This window comes from Euprymna scolopes, chromosome 2 (assembly GCF_053919585.1).
Source record: "Euprymna scolopes isolate OS-2025 chromosome 2, ASM5391958v1, whole genome shotgun sequence".
Classification (NCBI taxonomy): domain Eukaryota; kingdom Metazoa; phylum Mollusca; class Cephalopoda; order Sepiida; family Sepiolidae; genus Euprymna; species Euprymna scolopes.
In genome coordinates, this window is record NC_136483.1 from 42,070,583 (window position 1) to 42,088,591 (window position 18,009).

The following is an 18,009-nucleotide window of genomic DNA, read 5'->3' on the forward strand; positions in this document are numbered from 1 at the left end:
TGCATCTTTGGTCTCTTTGAACGGCTTTCACCTGATGTTGTCCACTGAACTGATTACCGATTTTACTACGGACTGAAGTGGTTGATTCATATGTCATCTTTTGTCAAATTACATAAATAAGATAAGAAATGTGGTGAGAAAGATAGAATGATTTAAATAAGTAGAAAGAGAAAGGAGTGTAGAGAAAGAGGGGGAAGAGAAGAGAATAGTGACAAGAGAAGGAGAGAGAGGCTATTATAAGATCACAAGAGTGCTTCATAAACATTTGGACATTCGAAAATGTTTCATACATGTTTATTGAAATTTCCAAATATTTATGAAAATTTCTTGTGATTTCATTATTGACTCTCTCTGTTCTTTCTCCCTCTCTTTATTTTCCCATCTCTCACACTCTCTTTTTCAATCTCTCTTTCTTTTTATTTTTATGCAACTTACCTCCCCCTAGCACTCTTAACATTTGTTCTTTATTTATGCCATATTCACTTTTCTTTCCACAATCTAATATATCGATGTACGAATGAAAAGTGTGCACGGTGACAAGCTAGATAACATCATCAGTTTTATTATACTAGACACCCAGGGCGCTAATCAACGACTATTGACACTTCGGATCATAAATCGTTTAGGTAAAGGATGTGTCTCCATTTCTCTCTGATTTGATGGATGATATCATTTTGTGATGTTATCCACTGTGCACGGTTATCTCTATTTTTGATTTTACTGTTTTAACGTCATCCTTTATGACATTATCATTAATGACGTTATCATTTTTTTTTTGCATTATCAACTGTGAACAACCATCCCCAATCTCTATTTTAATGGCTCTAAATTGTTTTAAAAATTAATAATGATCACTGATTTTTAAAGATGATTGTTTTGACAGAGTTCTCATTGCATTGTAAAATTAAAGTACACCACTCTTTCACTTTCACCTATCAACAAAATAGAACAGTTTCTGTAAAATATTGATTTTTTAAAATATTTCCAAGATTTATTATTTTTTCATTGATCGGATTTAAGCATTTTGTTTCTTAAACTCTTTTTAATCTGTTTTCTTTCTCTCTTTTTTACTAACACTTTATTTTCATCATTATTTCTCTACCGCTCTCATCATTTCATCTTTTTTGTCTTTCTTCCTTTCCCCCTATTTTCTATTCTTTCTTTTTCTTTCTCTCATTCTTTTTCTTCCCTTTTCTCTCTGGAAATATGAGTTTGTAAATTATTACGTTTTAGATTCGTATGTATTTCAGAGAATGCATTCTTACATATGTATACAATAGTAAGAATATTTAAACATTATTTTTAGCAGAGTCTATACAAAGAGTTAATTAAAGAGAAAAAATACTAAATCGAATTAAAATATAAAATAGACAACAAATGAATAAATAAATAAGATGTTATACAATTCCACTGATGAAAACATTGTTTCAGTTTTTCTGGGGTAACTTTTTTCCAAGAATTAATTAAAAATAATTTATTTTGTTTGCAATTCATAATTGAAATCTTTTTAATTTAATCTTTACAAAAAGACAAACATTATTTTGTCTAATACAAACATTTCAAAATTAAAATAATTTTTTGATTTAAGAATTGCTCATTAATTTTCCCGATTATTATATTTTAATACATTATTTTGCCTAGTTCCCATAATTTTAATCTATTCTAAAAACTAAAAAAGTATATAAATTAACTTTTAATATAACACTGAAATTACATTAATTAATGAACTAACTTTGAAAATACACAATACGTAAAAGTTAGAAATATTGATTTATATTTAAAAATTGGCTGATCGTTTTCAACTGTTTTCTACTAGTTTACACGACCAAATTACAAGAATTATGTAAATTCATAAAACCAGTCTGTGAACAGTTTTTTTTTATTAATCCATAAGTTATTTTTAAATTATGTCTATATAAGAACAGATATTTTTAAGTGGAGGGTATTTCGTGATGAAAATGCTATTTCCAATTTAAGCACATCGTCGTGGTCGTGGTCGTCATGGTCGTCATGGTCGTCGTGGTCGTCATCAATTTAACGTCCGTTTTACATACTGGCATACGTTAAACGGCTTTGAGAAATTGACTTCTAAACTAACTTATATCTGGCCAGGTCTTCATCACTCTTTCTTACATACCAACAGAAATTCTATTTCAAATTTAACTGAGCTAGACCGACCAAAATAATATTTCAAATTAAAGCGTGACAGACTAACAAAATTTATTACATGTATAAACATGACAGATCTAGATAAACGCTATTTCAAACATAAGAATACCAAGCCAGTGAAAATTACATTTTCAACCATGACAGATCAACCAACAGATGATTGGTAGTATCTAAAATAAGACGCTTCCATCAAATCTACGCATTCAGCAATGAAAATATTTCAAACTGAAGCGTTATAGAGTAGTGTACACAGAGATACAAGGACACATCTAAATTTATGAGCTCTCAGATCAGTTGAATAAACCTGAAGATTCTTAATTGTGGTTCAATAAAATGCTAATTTACTGAAGCATACCTCAAACCTTCAATGAATCTAAATTTCATTTATTCTGTCGTTTCAAAATTATGAATGATATAATTTCTTTAGAAATGCAGTCATGAAAAATATAAAAGAAATTGCCCCTACAAAATTGAATTCTACCGATTCCTTAGCCAAAGCATATTCATGTTAGCAAATGATCTCCTTAGAAGCTACTTATTTCATTGGAAATTCTTCAAAAGGAATACTGTCAGAAGAATTTTGACATAATAATTAATACAAATAAGTAATACAAACAAGAAATAGAAAGCCATTTAAACATGCTCATGGTGTAATAAAAAGGCAAAACTAACCAAAATTAATTGAACTAGAAAAGTTTTTTTAATATTTATTTAAGAAACTTTTCAGAATCTAAACGAAATAAATGATAAAGAGTAATAAAAATTGTAAGGATTTTCATAGTTAACAGAAGTGAATGTATATTAGTAAAGCTGTCTCTTGAGACTATCTTTAATCAGAACAATACAATTAGCATAAAAGCATTGAATGTGAATGTAAAACATAATTAAGACAGAACATTTAGACAAAAGGAATGTTGCCAACAAGAAACGTGTATTAAGTCTGACATTTTTAAATGAAATGTTAAACAAGCACAATCAAAAATCTTAGAACTATCCTCTCTATAGTAATTAGTACAAACAGAACTGGCAAGTAAATATTGTGGAATTGAAAAGAATAAAAATGCGTCTATGCTTCCACATCGATATTGAGTAAATATAAATTGACTGTCAATTCGTTATCATATAAATGGTTATTCATTCCTTTTTTATAATTAACCATTCTTCAATTTTTAAGAAATCTGAGCCATCATTCTGTGAATGAGAAGCATCTTTTAAAATTAGCAGCTAATTTTTACTTATTCACACATTTTTCACACACTCGCTTACACTTTCTTGTTAACCGTCCTTTTAAGAGCAATTGTTTAAATCTCTCTTGCACTCGGTTCACCAAGTACATTTGCCAAGTAGTTTTTGAATTTTTTTTTCATGAATCAAGTTGCTCACTGGAATGATGAGATCTTCCTAAGATTCCAGTTTCGTTTTATGTAGTGCATAAGACTTTGGTATTTCGTCATCTTTTCCTTTCAGCTCTGTTTAACACAGTATCATTGGGGACTAACTTCTTCTAAGGTTGTTTCTTTCTACTTATTGTCCAAATTACTATGTCAGTTTTAATAACCCTGTTTTCTACGTACGTAGCTGTAGAAATTGCATGTGCAATATATTATGCTTAACCAAACTTGACATGGAATGCAAAATTACCTATAAATCAAGGCATGACAAGGCATGATTTTAAGTGATTCATTAACCCAGCTGTATAAAACAGTAAGCATGCAAATCAGTTCTTTGTTATTTACTTTGAAATGAATTCTATTTTCTCTATCTTACACACTACATAAATCAACTGTGTATTGTATATGAATAATCATATATGCTATGAATAAAATCTAATGACTATCTGATCTATTTGAATTTTTAAATGGAATTTTGATTCTATATTTTTATCCTCAAAACCTTTTAAAACCTCTTTAAAATATTTAAAATAATACTAAAATTTTGGGGAATATTAATTAATTTTTATAAACATACCAGACTTTACATAGACAGAGACAAATGTTCCACTCTATTTTATATTAGGTACTATGATATAAACGCTCTAATATTCACAAAACTATTTTTATCCAATTCGTACGAACAAAACTTCACCAGAAATACTATATAAGATATTTTAATTTACACAGTTCTCATATACATTATTATAGATCCAATTCTCTGTTGATAATAATATTGTGACCAATATATAGTAGTGGCCGCCCAGAATTGCCCAGTCATAAAATATGCTAAAATATGATATTTTAATTTATGTAGATTTATTATTTATCTTATAGAGCCAATACTCTATTTATTATTATATTGTACCCAATATATAGTAGTTATTTCAAAAGTAAAAAAAAGTATGACTTATGTGCCATCAAGTAAAATTGAAACCAAGGCATTCAGACCGTCAGCCTTATTCGTTACACTTCCATATGCATACAAAAACTTAAAAATAAATCGTTGTCAAAAACATAAATATATATTTGTGCATGCATAGAAATAACACGTTTAATCGACTTACAACTGCTAAGTTATAATTTAAAAAAATTTTGACCCCTTAGCAGCTATTTTTACTGACTAAAAATTGCATTGAATTTATTCTGAAAATTCCCTATATATGAAGTTTCAAGTCTGTAAACCAAAAATTGACAGTTTAGTGGTTAAAGTTTTTTAATCTGTCTTATCTTACCTCAAGTAATATCTATTAGGATATTTCGCCTGATTTTTAATCTGTGTCTTATCTTGCTGATATATATATATATATATATATATATATATATATATATATATATATATATATATATACAACTGTTTTCCCATTAAAATTGGGCTAAACTTATAGCCTGTTGTCTTAGAGTAAATGCTTTATTTAAAATTGATGACTGAATATGGTTAAATTTATGCTCAATTTCGCATTAAATACTAATCCCTATTGACACCTATTAATTCCTAGATCTGCATCGAACTTCCATATTGTGACAAAGAACATAATTGAAGAGAGTGTTCAGTAAAAGAAAAATCATTCATGATATGCTACAAAAAGGGACATTTTGCTAATATTTGCTGCTCCAAGATGTAAAATAAAAAGCAAGTACAAGAATGACACAGTCACAGTGACAAAAACACAAGAGAATCCACATAGCGACACAAAATGAAAGTAATGCTAGTGGTTCGAGTGAAGATATCCACACTATTCAGTAGTTACTATCAAATACTACAGAAGCATACGCCAAGTTAAAAATTGGCAACAGACAAATGCAGAGAGACGTCAATTCTAAGGTAAATGCAGGTGCTCTAAGCAACCTTTTTTTTCCAAAGAAGTATATAAAAAATCGCTCAAAGTGACAGCAATAAAGTTAATTGCTTTTGGTGGAACAACAACTGATCAAGAAGGAACCTGTTAGGTAGGGGTAAGATTCTGCAACAGATTTATTGGTGCAACATTCCATGTTGTGAGTTCAAAAGGGCTAATATTTACAGGAATATTGACATCACTGGAGTTAGTTGTAAAATAAGTCGTTGCAAGTACAAAACTGATTAGGTACACGCAAACGTTGACCAAGCATTCTAGCAGAATATTAAACCAGTTTGAATGCCAAGTTCAAGTTGTAAAGGAAATTTAAATGAAAGAAAGAAAGAAAGAAAGCCATTTATGAATTTCTGGATGTATTTGATTCTATTATCTACTGGATCAATATACCATTCATGTGGACTCAGAAGTACCACTAGTTGTATTGATACACCCACCTTGACTTATCCTAATTGCTCTAAAAAAAGAAGTTAAAAATGGAATTGGACTCATCAATGGCCCAAGGCATATTATCTCCTGTAACAGAACTAACACCATGAATGAATTCATTTGTTTGTGTAACCAAAACCAATGGTTCAGTCAGACTATGCCTAGACCCTCGTGACTTAAAGCAGTGTGCAGATCACATTATATCACTCAGACATTTGAGGATGTCACCACTGATCTAAATGGTGCAAGATAGTTCACAACCGTTAACATCAATTCTGGATACTAGACGAGAATTCAAGAAGACTTACGACATTTATAACACCATATGATAGACACATGTTCAACAGATTTTCTATGAGAGTAAAATGCACCCAAGATTAATTTCAGAGAGTCATGATAGAGAATTTTGGTGATCTTAAAACATCCTTTCAATATATGATGGCATAATCGTGTATGGATTTGAAGAAGATGGTAGTGATTATGATGAACCACTGAAGTAACTAATGTTTGGACCAAGGGGGAAAAAACTGCAAGTTCAACTCAGAGAAATTTGTGGTAAAGACATTTGAAATACCCTTTTTTGGTCATATCATATCAAAACATAATATCAAACCAGATCCTAAGAAAGTAGAGGTGACTATACAAATGCAACCACTCGAGGATGTATAATAGCTCACCAGTTTTCTACGATTAGTTAATTACCTAAACAAATTCTCAACACCTTCATGACTTGATATCTAAAAGAAATGATTGTGTGTGGTTATCACATCAACAGAAAGTATTTAAGGAAATCAAAGAAGTGGTCGGAAGAAATACAACACTCCATCATTTTGATCCCCCCAAAATCTATTGTTACAGGTGGATGCATTGACCGTAGCTATAGGCGCAGCTCTTCTAGAATTAATAGCGCTAAATAACCTGTCACGAGCACCTCCAAGTCTTGTGAGAATGACATTGAAAGTATAAGGATATGATTCCATAGTGAAATATACCTTAAAATAAACCGTGCCTATTGCAGACTGCCTATCACGAGTATCACCTAGACCTAGCAAGCATATTAAAGGAATTTACCTTAATGCCCACAGCATGATAACTTACTTTAATTTTTCACCAACTAGAATAGGGAACATCAGAGTTGAAACGTTATAAGACCCATTACTGAAACAACTTGTAAAGATGGTAATGCCTGGCTGGCCTACCAATCAAGTTAACTGTCCTAGCTACATCTTAGCATTTTGGCATTTCATGGATGAGATTGGATTTCAAGATGGTATTTTGCTTAAGAGCAACAGCATCATAATACCAGCCTCTCTGCAAAGCAGTATATTGGAAAAACTCTATGCATCACATCAAGGAGTTGAGAAAAACAGATTAAGAGCTCGTTCAGTTATTTACTGGGTAAGGATGAATATTGCGGATATAGTGCTTAATTGTAACATCTGCTAAAAGTATCAGGCAAGTATCTCTGCTGAATCAATGCATCAGTAGAAACCCCAACTTCTTTTGGCAATATGTCAGCACAGATTTGTTCTCAATAGCTGAGAGGAAATATTTGCTTGTAGCTGACTAGTAAAGCCAGTCCATTCATATGATGCCTCCACTCCACTTCAGTAGCAGCCGTCATCAAAAATATAAAGGCAATATTTGAAGAACGAGGTGTATAGGAAAATCAGTACTCAAACTATAGTCCACAGTTCATGAGCAAGGAATTTAAAGTCTTTTCCAGCTCATAAAGCTTCCTACACAAGACATCGTCTTCATATTACCTGAAATTTAAGAGAGGATGGTCGGAATATGCAAGAAAATACTGCTGAAGACAAAAGAAATTGGACAAGACAGTTATCTAACGATGATGGCATAAAGAGCCACAATAATGTTTCTGAATATCAACTCTCCAACAGAATTATTCAATGGCCAACAAATATGGACACCACTAGTATAGAAGCAAACAACTTGACAATGAGCAAACAAGAACAGCATTACAACAGTACAAGGAAAGGTCAAAGAATGGTTATGACAAGCAACATAACAGACGCCCACCTCTACATGTGGGGCTGCAAGACTATGTCCAGCATGAAGAAAATAAAGGTATGGGAGCCCAGATTTATTCAGCTTTCTGTTGCAACACCAATATCATACATAGTTGAATCTGAAAGTTATAATATCTGCTGAAGGAATAAACAATCTATCAGACCAGCTAAAAGAAACTTTATACTTGAAGGTAGATCTGACATATCATAAGAAAATGCATCACAAAGGGAACTGCACATCAGCAATGCTCTAACACCATGCACACTTCAGAAAAGGTTATCAACAAACCTAAGCCAAAGGGGAGATCTGAGGGCCAAGCATCATCTACATGGATAAAGCAGTCGCCAACTGAATTACACACCAGTGGATCCTATAAATCTACCTTCAAACTAAGAAGATCCTAAAGATGCACAAAGACCTCAGGGAGACTAGATCTATAAATATCCCCACATGCTTCAACAAATAGATGCTATATTCTACCACTAAGAAAAAATAAAATAATAAAATTATTTTTTTTTTTAAGTAATCAGATGAGTTCATCTCAGTTGAAGAGAGGGAGATATTGTGGTAGTTATGTCCCATGTATAATTCGGAAGTAGAAAAGAGTTATTGCCCTTAGTTTTATTGATTTTTCTGTAATGGCGTTTTCATAAATAAAGCATGTAATGAATCACATCTCGTCTTTCAGTTCATTATTGCAACCATCTTATCTGATACTCGCCCCATAAACTAATAAAAGGCCCATACAAAAATTCAGTGAGATTGACCCAGTAATTTCCAGAAAAAAATAATACGGAGAGACGGACTAAGAGAAATATAATAAGTTATTTTAAACGAAATCAAACAGAATGTTAAAAACAGACTAAGAATACAAATAAAATTAAAATCAAATCCTGTATTATTTGGATTACTTTAACATTAATGTTTCAACAAATATAATATATATATATATGTGTGTGTGTGTGTTTGGGGGGCATTCTGTTCTCCCTTTCTCAAAAGATTTAACATCTCAGAAGAATAGTTTTTATTCTGTGAAAATATATAGCCACATACAGACATACAAATTCAGGAGAAACACACACACACACACACACACACACACACACACACACACACACACACACACACACACATATATATATTGTGGAGAAGTAACAGTTTTAGTCGACTTACTTCTGCTAAAGTCATTTTTTTTTCATTTTTGAAACCTTAGCAGCCATTTTTACCAATTAAAAACCAAACCGAATTTGTTCCAGATATCCAAGTCCCCATATATCAAGTTTCATGTCTGTAGATCAAAATCAAGAAGTTTGGTAGAGACCATACTGCATCACATATAAGGTCACTTTTATATATGGACACACACATGCATATTTATATATATATATACAGTGATGATCATATTTATTGGCACGGTAAAATAAAAGTTAAATTTTGTCTAATAAATTCTAAAAAAGGGATTAAATTAAAGAAAATAACAAAGTATATTATGTATTTTTAACTGGCCTTTCCGATGCAGCAATCGGATTTTAGAAAAAAATAAATAACAAAGGAACAACAAACATAATTGCAAAAAACCCTTGTTCAAAATTATTGGCACGATTTATTTAATAATCAATTGTATAGCCTTTGGCCTTGATTACCTTCCTCAGTCGCTTTTCATAGTTTACAACCAAGTTGTTGCACTCTTCAGTAGTAATTTTAGCCCACTCTTCCTGACAATAATCCTCCAATTGAATAAGATTCTTTCAATTTTAATGTTCTCCATAAATTTTCAATTGGATTAAGGTCTGGGCTTTGTGATGGCCACTCCAAAACATTAATATGATTGTCCTCAAGCCATTTCTTAGTCAGTTTAGCCGAATGCTTTGGGTCATTATCTTGCATGAACCACCAACGACGACCAAGTCAGAGCTCTTTAGCAGAGTCTTTCAGGTTTTCATCCAATATTTTAACATAATCTTCCTTTTTTATGCTACCTGTGACCTTAACAAGTCGCCCTGGTCCAGAGGCAGCAAAGGATCCCCAAAACATCAAACTGCCTCCACCGTGCTTCACTGTGGGTATGGTGTTCTTAGGCAGGAAAGCTTCGCCAGATTTTCTGTAAATATAAGACACTTTATTATGGCCAAATAACTCTATTTTCGTTTCGTCAGTCCATAGAACACGTTTCCAGAATGCAACATCTTTATCAATATGACGTTTTGCAAAGGCTAGCCTTGCTTTCAGGTGCATAGGCTTCAATAAGGGAGTCTTTCTCGGACGACATGCTTTTAAACCAGCTCTCTTCAAAACTCTACCAACTGTATGTCGAGATACATTCACTCCAGAGGTGCTCTGTTCATCAACAATCTCCCCAACAGAGATCCTTGGGTTTTGTTTTACTTGTTGAACAATTTTCCGTTCATCTCTTGGGGAAAGAATCCTTTTTCTCCCTCTACCCTCTAAACTCATAACGTGGCCTTGCGATTTGAACTTATTTATTATGGCTCTAACAGTGGATTTGGGAAGGTTTAGCTTCTTTGAAATCTTATCATAGCCCTCCCCATTGGTATGGCATGCTACAACAAGCTTCCTGACGTCTTCGCTGTGTTCCTTAGTTTTAACCATGGCGATAGAAAATTATAATTTAGTCACTTATAATAGTTTAAATAAATCGCTATCTAAAAATTATCTGAAAAAAAGTATTCACTGAATTAGCGTTAAACAAGCATAATATGGCTATAAAAAAGTTCAGAAAGCACGTAAACCGGAAATTGATTGATATTATACTGATACTAAAAGAAAAACAAAGCCGTGCCAATAATTTTGAACAAGGGTTTTTTGCAATTATGTTTGTTGTCCCTTTGTTATTTATTTTTTCTAAAATCCGATTGCTGCATCGGAAAGGCCAGTTAAAAATACATAATATACTTTGTTATTTTCTTTAATTTAATCCCTTTTTTAGAATTTATTAGACAAAATTTAACTTTTATTTTACCGTGCCATATATATATATATATATATATATATATATATATATAATGGTAGCTTCCTTCATTCTTGACAGACTATGGATACCCACTGAAAGAATGCCTGTGCATGGAATTTTTGTGGCAAGTCTTGCGCAATCTCTAACTGCACCTCCCCTGAGTCAGCGTTGTTAAATACCAGTTGCAAGTGGAGGTCAGAAGCGGAGAGCACATACAGCACCTAGAATTCCCAAATGGTCACCTATCTGGTACTAGCCAGGCTTAACATGGCTTAACTTCAGTGATCTAATGAGAATCAGTGTGTCAACATGATTATGTTGCATATATATATATATGACATATATATATATTCTTTTTGATGGTGCCGTATATATATATATATATATATATATATATATATATATATATATATATATATATATATATATATATATATATATATGCTAGAACGTGTCCATCCATCCTATGCAATTATGGACAATATAAAAATATGCATAAATGGAACTGAGCGTAATAGTTTGATGAAACTAATCATCCAATAAGAAGCCATAAAAATAAATAATTAATTAATGAAAGTTTATTTTTCAAATGAGTATGCAAATTAGTCAACATTGATGAAGTCGCTTCCATATCAATGACTGAGTATTTTAAAAAGTTCATTTTACTAATTTTTAATAGAAAAAGAAGGCTTCTAATATCAATGTCAGTGCAACAAAAGATGAACTTTATATATATACTAGTAAAAGTACCCGTCGTTGACTGAGTTCCAAAACAGCCTACAGAAAATGGACTCTGATTTATGAAAGTATGATAGGTTATGAAAAGGAAGGGTTGTAAATTTGGGTTGAATTTGGAGGTATCAAAACCAAAGCAAAATATGATGAAAATAAAAATAAAATAGATAAACCTCATAATTTATTATACCATACCTATTCACACTGAAACACTTATCACAATATTCTGTGGACCTATATTAAAAAACCTTGTTAAACTTTGTGACATATTTCCATTCTAGTGAAGTCAGGTGCGAACGAACACCCCATAATTTTATTATACCATATTTCTTCAAACTGAAACATAATTATTAAAGTATACTTACGCAGATAGATATGAAAAGTCTTTATTAAAGTTTGGGCCTATTTCCATTCTATGGAGGCCAGGCGCGAACGCAGACCCCACAATTTTAATGAACCACCGTTCTGCCAAATCAAACATACCCATTCCTGTGTCTCGATACATCTCCTATCATTATATGTAATCAGGTTTTTAAAATAGTCAACCATATAGGAGCCTATTCGTGACCACACACACACACACACACACACACACACACACACACACACACACACACACACACACACACACACACACACATTCAGCTTTATATTATATTATATTATATTATATATATATATATATATATATATAAAGTCCTAAAAATGTCCTGGTTTGTATCTGGGGGCACATTGATTTACCGGGAGAGATGTACCCCCAGTCTTTGTTGACATACATCTCCTATCATTATATGTAATCAGGTTTTTAAAATAGTCAACCATATAGGAGCCTATTCGTGACCACACACACACACACACACACACACACACACACACACACACACACACACACACATTCAGCTTTATATTATATTATATTATATTATATATATATATATATATATATATATATATATATATATATATATATATATATATAAAGTCCTAAAAATTTCCTGGTTTGTATCTGGGGGCACATTGATTTACCGGGAGAGATGTACCCCCAGTCTTTGTTGACATGCATCTAGGAAAAGGAAACTCCGATGTAAAAATATGTCGTAATTTCACTCCCCTAAGTGACTCAATACTGACCAGAACAGGGAACTCTTACCTCTGCACTGGACCCTCACAGTATTTACACACAGTCATCACTGCTACTATATAAAAAACCTACCAGCCCTCTTCACAAATAATATTCGCACATTCTTCCTGATGAAGTCTTCTAGGAAAGATGAAAAACACCACTGCAGCCAACTTTGAATTACACATGGACCTATATTAATTCTTTTTATCTACACAAAAAGATCATCAGAAAAACTTAAAAAATAAAAATGGTCTAATTAAATGGAAGTTCTCTGTTGTCTTTAACAGTGTTTATATATATATATATATATATATATATATATATATATATATATATATATATATATATATATACTAGCAGTTTCGCCCGGCTTTGCTCAGGCCCTATGTACTGTTCATAAGGTTATGTGCGTATGTATATATTAAAATGTGTGAATACGTCAAGTAATGCCTTTCTGTATAATAGTCTTCCTTAACTACCATAGAGAAAAAACAGACAGACATTTTCACTTTTATAGATATGTAGATATATAGATAGATAGATTGGATGCAATATATAGTAATGATTTAAAAAGTATATAAAAAAAAGAAGACTTATGCACCACCACCGAGAATCGAAACCAAAATGTTCAGCTCACGATTTATTTTGCCTCTGCCGTCAGGGCTATGAAAACAGGTTTACTGCAAGGCTAAAAATTAAAACATGAACCAATAGCTACTACGTTATACGTTCCTAATGGCGGCATTCGACCTTCACCTGGCAAATTTCATGTTTTTTAATTTTCCCACGTTTGCACCGATTTTTCCGGGTTAAAACCAAAATATAAAGTTTTGCATGGATTCAAATACTTTAAATATGAAGTTTCATGTCTGTAGACCAAAAACTCTAGGAGGAGTTTAGTAGGCAAAATTGGTTAAACAAAAATATATACGTATACATAAATATATATGGAAACAATTTTGTGTTTACTATAAACTTTTTATGCAAATATTATGCAAGTATAAATCATGTAGAATATTTGCATGAATATAATTACACGTAATAGTTAACTAAAGATGATTTTTCCATTAGAAAACCGAAGCAACTAATAGGGAATTAATTAAAATGAATGCTTAAAAGAATATGCAAATTAGCTCCATCATTTGCTAGTGAATGTAATTCCACAAGCCATATATGAGAAAATTATATTTTCTTTTTAAATAAATAGAAAAGAGGGGTTTTAATATGAATATCAATACACACAAAAGAAAAACGAATTCATAGGAGTATATATATATATATATATATATATATATATATATATATGGGAAATATGTTCGTGTATATATTTTCTAGTTTTTATAGGCCAATCTTTCAAGGAAAAATTTGATTATTATTAATATATAACAGAGTATATATATAAATAATCAATATTAGGCTACGTTCCAGTGACCAAGATTTTACTTATTTTACTGTTCATTTTTTCCAAATAAAAGACTTCAGTACATTTTTTGGGCCGTTTCTTTCATATAAGTACATTCCTACATTAGTATGTTAATCCCGGATATTTCATTTACAAACTCATCAGAAATCACAAATTCTCGTTCAGAAAAATGTGCAGTAAGGCAAAAAGAAAAAGAAATGCTAAATGATAAACAGATAAAGTAAGATGACTGCTTGTTCAGGATAGCAATATCCATGTTATTCTATAAAATAAAATATAATCAATGTAAGTTGTTTTTTTGTGATTTTTGTTTGCTGCCTTGCTAAAAGATTTTGAAGCATGTATGCTCATAAAATGCATATGTAACTAAAAATGTTTGTATAAATAAACTTTTATGCTAAAATACAGCTGTACTTGGTATTGAGTACTATCATATAAACACTATAGCTTCATGGGATTAAGACATATGAACTAGCAACACTACAAACACTATATGTATTAAAAACGTTTATAGTCACTTATACATGGAAAAAAATATAGTATACATGTGTTCGATATTAATAATATAATGTTTGCTAAAAATTCTAGAGACTTTCCCCAAGAAACATCATCTGCAGAAACATATATGTTATACTAAAGCTAAGATAATCAAGGTTTGTTTCTCTAAGGCTTTTTTTCCTATACATTTTAATCCCCCCAAAAGACATGTTAAGACGTTTTTCAGTTTGGGTGTTGAGTTATGTTTTAAAAAAATCTTCTATTTTATTTGTTTTAATTGATTGTAATGTACAAATAACTCATTAAATTACCCATCTCTTACTAACTTTCTACCACCTTCACCTTTTCTCAAAGTATGTTGTATGATCCCACGACTCTTATTCTATACATTATCCATTATTCTCATGCTCTTTCTGGTAATGTAAAGGTAATGGAGAAAAGAAAGAATAGACCATTGTAAACAATAAGGAGCACCATCATCATAATATTATTACTATTTAATCTGTAGCTGGAGACAAAAAGTGAGAGAGAGAGAGATAGAAAGAGCAATAAATAAGCCAATTTTGAAGGTTATATTTTTAAAAATTTAACTGGTTCTGCAAAGTCACTTCTTTCTGATTCAAACAATCTAACCCGTACACAGTGGGTGAGCCAAAGGGTCAGGATTTTTCTAGTATTTAATACAACTCTGAGAACGCTGCTTGTTATCTTGTTAGCATCTTGTCACAGAATATAATTCATTTGTACATGAGTGTTTTAGGTGGTGGGAGGATGGGAAAATTACACAAAGGAGGCGAATGACATAACTAAAAAAAAGAGAGGGTATAGGATAAACAGAGGGGGGTAAGATGACGAAAATAGATGAGGATGTTAAAGAGAGAAAAGGGGGAGAAGGTGGATAAGAGAGAGAGAGAGAGAGAGAGAGAGAGAGAGAGAGAGAGAGAGAGAGAGAGTCTGTTATGATATTTCAAGAGAGTTTCATAAACATTTGAAAAATTTAAAACTGAAAATGGTCTAGTTCTAATAGCCTAGATTTGCTATAAAATTATTTTCAGTGAATTAGTTGCATATACAAAATGAGGCAAAATATAAGTTAGTCTTTATAGCTAATGTGATAGGAAGTTTATCTCTTAGATAAAAGAAGTATTTCTGTTATAATATCAATTTTCATAGGTGCTTCTTATTCTTGTGGCCTTGCGCCAGATTGATTTATACTCATTTACTTTATTAGTTGTCATAGTCAATAATGCATCAGTTTTTATTAAAGATAGACGAATGGCAGATTTCAGGGCTGATGCCATTTTCCTGTAACTCAATACCTGCCTCCTGTGTCCTTAATTTGAGAAGGTCCATTAAATACAAAGTTCTGTGACTTGTATTGATTTTATCTCAAAAACACTTATACTCACCCTGATTCACTTTTTCCCATTTTGTAGTAACTCCCAAGCAAATAAAAACGAAAACCAAAACACTTTATTTTAAATTCTATAACAATGATAAAAAGGCAAGCAATAATTCTTGACTGATCTATAACAATCTGTTTAACATCAAAAGATGAATAGAAATTTAGGAGAAAGCTGAGCAATCTGTCCGTTAAAATCTCAATCTAAAACTTGATTTCCCATTCATTTTTCAGAATATTGCCAGCATTTGTATATTGTAATGGAATGCAAATATCTACTATCGTTTATTGTTTACTATCAGGGCTATACACAGTGTATGGAGCCCTAGATAAGAAAAAAAAGAAAAGTTTTAAAAGTTTCTCTTTCGCATTAATTTTTTAACTCAATTCTCCCTCCGACTTCCATCATCTCTTTCTGATTCATACTTAAAACATTCATTTCAACTACTTCAATATATTAGAAAAAAGAAAAAAATAATCAGCTGCCGACTGTTTGACCTAGTTTCATTGTTGTTTTTCAAATAACTATTAATAAAAATGAAAGTGGGTTATTTTACTTCTGACTCCCTCGATGCACTAATTTGGTTTCTGATGATCCATAATGAAGAAATATTACAGTATTTTTGCTTACCATAACCAGCTCAAAACCATACTGAATCCGAATATATGTATTGTAAGAGTATCTTAGTTTGTTTCTCAGTTTTACTTGTACACACACAGGCAGATAATGTGACTTTCCTTCACATATGAGAAAGAAATGGCAATAAATGTTCAGTCTTTTAATTTCCTTTTTCCTCCATTTTCAGGGATTTAAAAATGGAAAATATTATGTTGGATGACAAAAAGAAAAACATAAAAATCGTGGGTAAGTAAACATTTTCTTATCTTTTACAAACTCATTTTCCTTTAGTTCAGCGAAACTTTTAGGAGATTATTTCATCTGTTCGGCTTCTTTAGGTTTTCATTTCTTTATAATTGTCTCCAGAGATCAAACTTAGAACAAAGAACGATTGAATGCTTATTTAAAAAAAAAAAGCATTAATCACTTAAGCAATTCAAACTGCAGCAGTACCAGCATAAATCTTCTTATTAGCCTAAAAGCAGTCTGTATAGCTTTTACGTCTGTATAGCTTTTACTTGCAAGGATACAAACTTCAATATTTCTATACATTATCAACATTTACCCTTCGATGTAGCTTAATGTATTCATTTTATTGAATTGAGTTCTTATATGCTCTTTAACTTTTAAAGAAAATATTAGTCTGTGCCAGCTTTCCTTCTAAGTTGTATGAAACCGGATGTTAAGTTTATGTATGGCTCACCGATGTTGTCAGTCTTAAACATGAATTCAGTATCTAGGGAAAAGAAAACTGAGATCAGCTGAGGCATTTATCATCAAAATCAAAATGTAGTATCTGCTCCATAAACATCGTCGATTATATTTCCAATATAGGCTCATATTTGACCCCCCTACCTCAGAATCTTATTAAATTATTGGGAAGCTTTATTTTTCTGTCTGCTAACAAAATTTTTAGTGCAGTTTGGCCAACTGCACTAACCCGTGTAATCAGCTGCCACATAGCTACTACGACTTTGTTTGGTTGTTCGATTAACATGACTCGAGCAGTTGCCCTTATTAATGTTCCAACGACTTTGTCCAGTTGTTGATTATTGAAGATAAAATACTAATATTATTAAAAAAAAGCAAAACAAAATCCCGTCTTTTCTCAATACTCGAAAATTATTTGTCAAAGCAAGTCTAACGCAGTAACTAAAAAAATGACTATATGAATCATTATTTTCCTATTAAGTGATTTCAATTTTTGCAATTAAATTCATGAAAAAAATTGAATTTATTAAAAAACAAGATTCAATGCATGATACATACCCCCTGTAAGGGTAGTTGCATATGTAATTGTGAGGCAAGGGTTGTGCAATCTTC

At 31.6% G+C, this 18,009-nt stretch overlaps 1 protein-coding gene across 3 annotated transcripts in view; it reads left to right on the forward strand.

The window, feature by feature from the left end:
• LOC145291414 (uncharacterized) overlaps nt 1–18,009 on the forward strand; it is an 879,668-nt gene that overhangs the window by 431,407 nt on the left and 430,252 nt on the right. For all 3 annotated transcript variants that reach the window (XR_013869410.1, XM_080137226.1, XM_080137236.1), the window contains one exon: nt 16,874–16,932. Coding sequence is in view for 2 of the 3 variants with exons in the window: in XM_080137226.1 (XP_079993352.1) it covers nt 16,874–16,932 (59 nt within the window). In the remaining variant the exon portion in view is untranslated. The remainder of the gene's footprint in view (nt 1–16,873; nt 16,933–18,009) is intronic.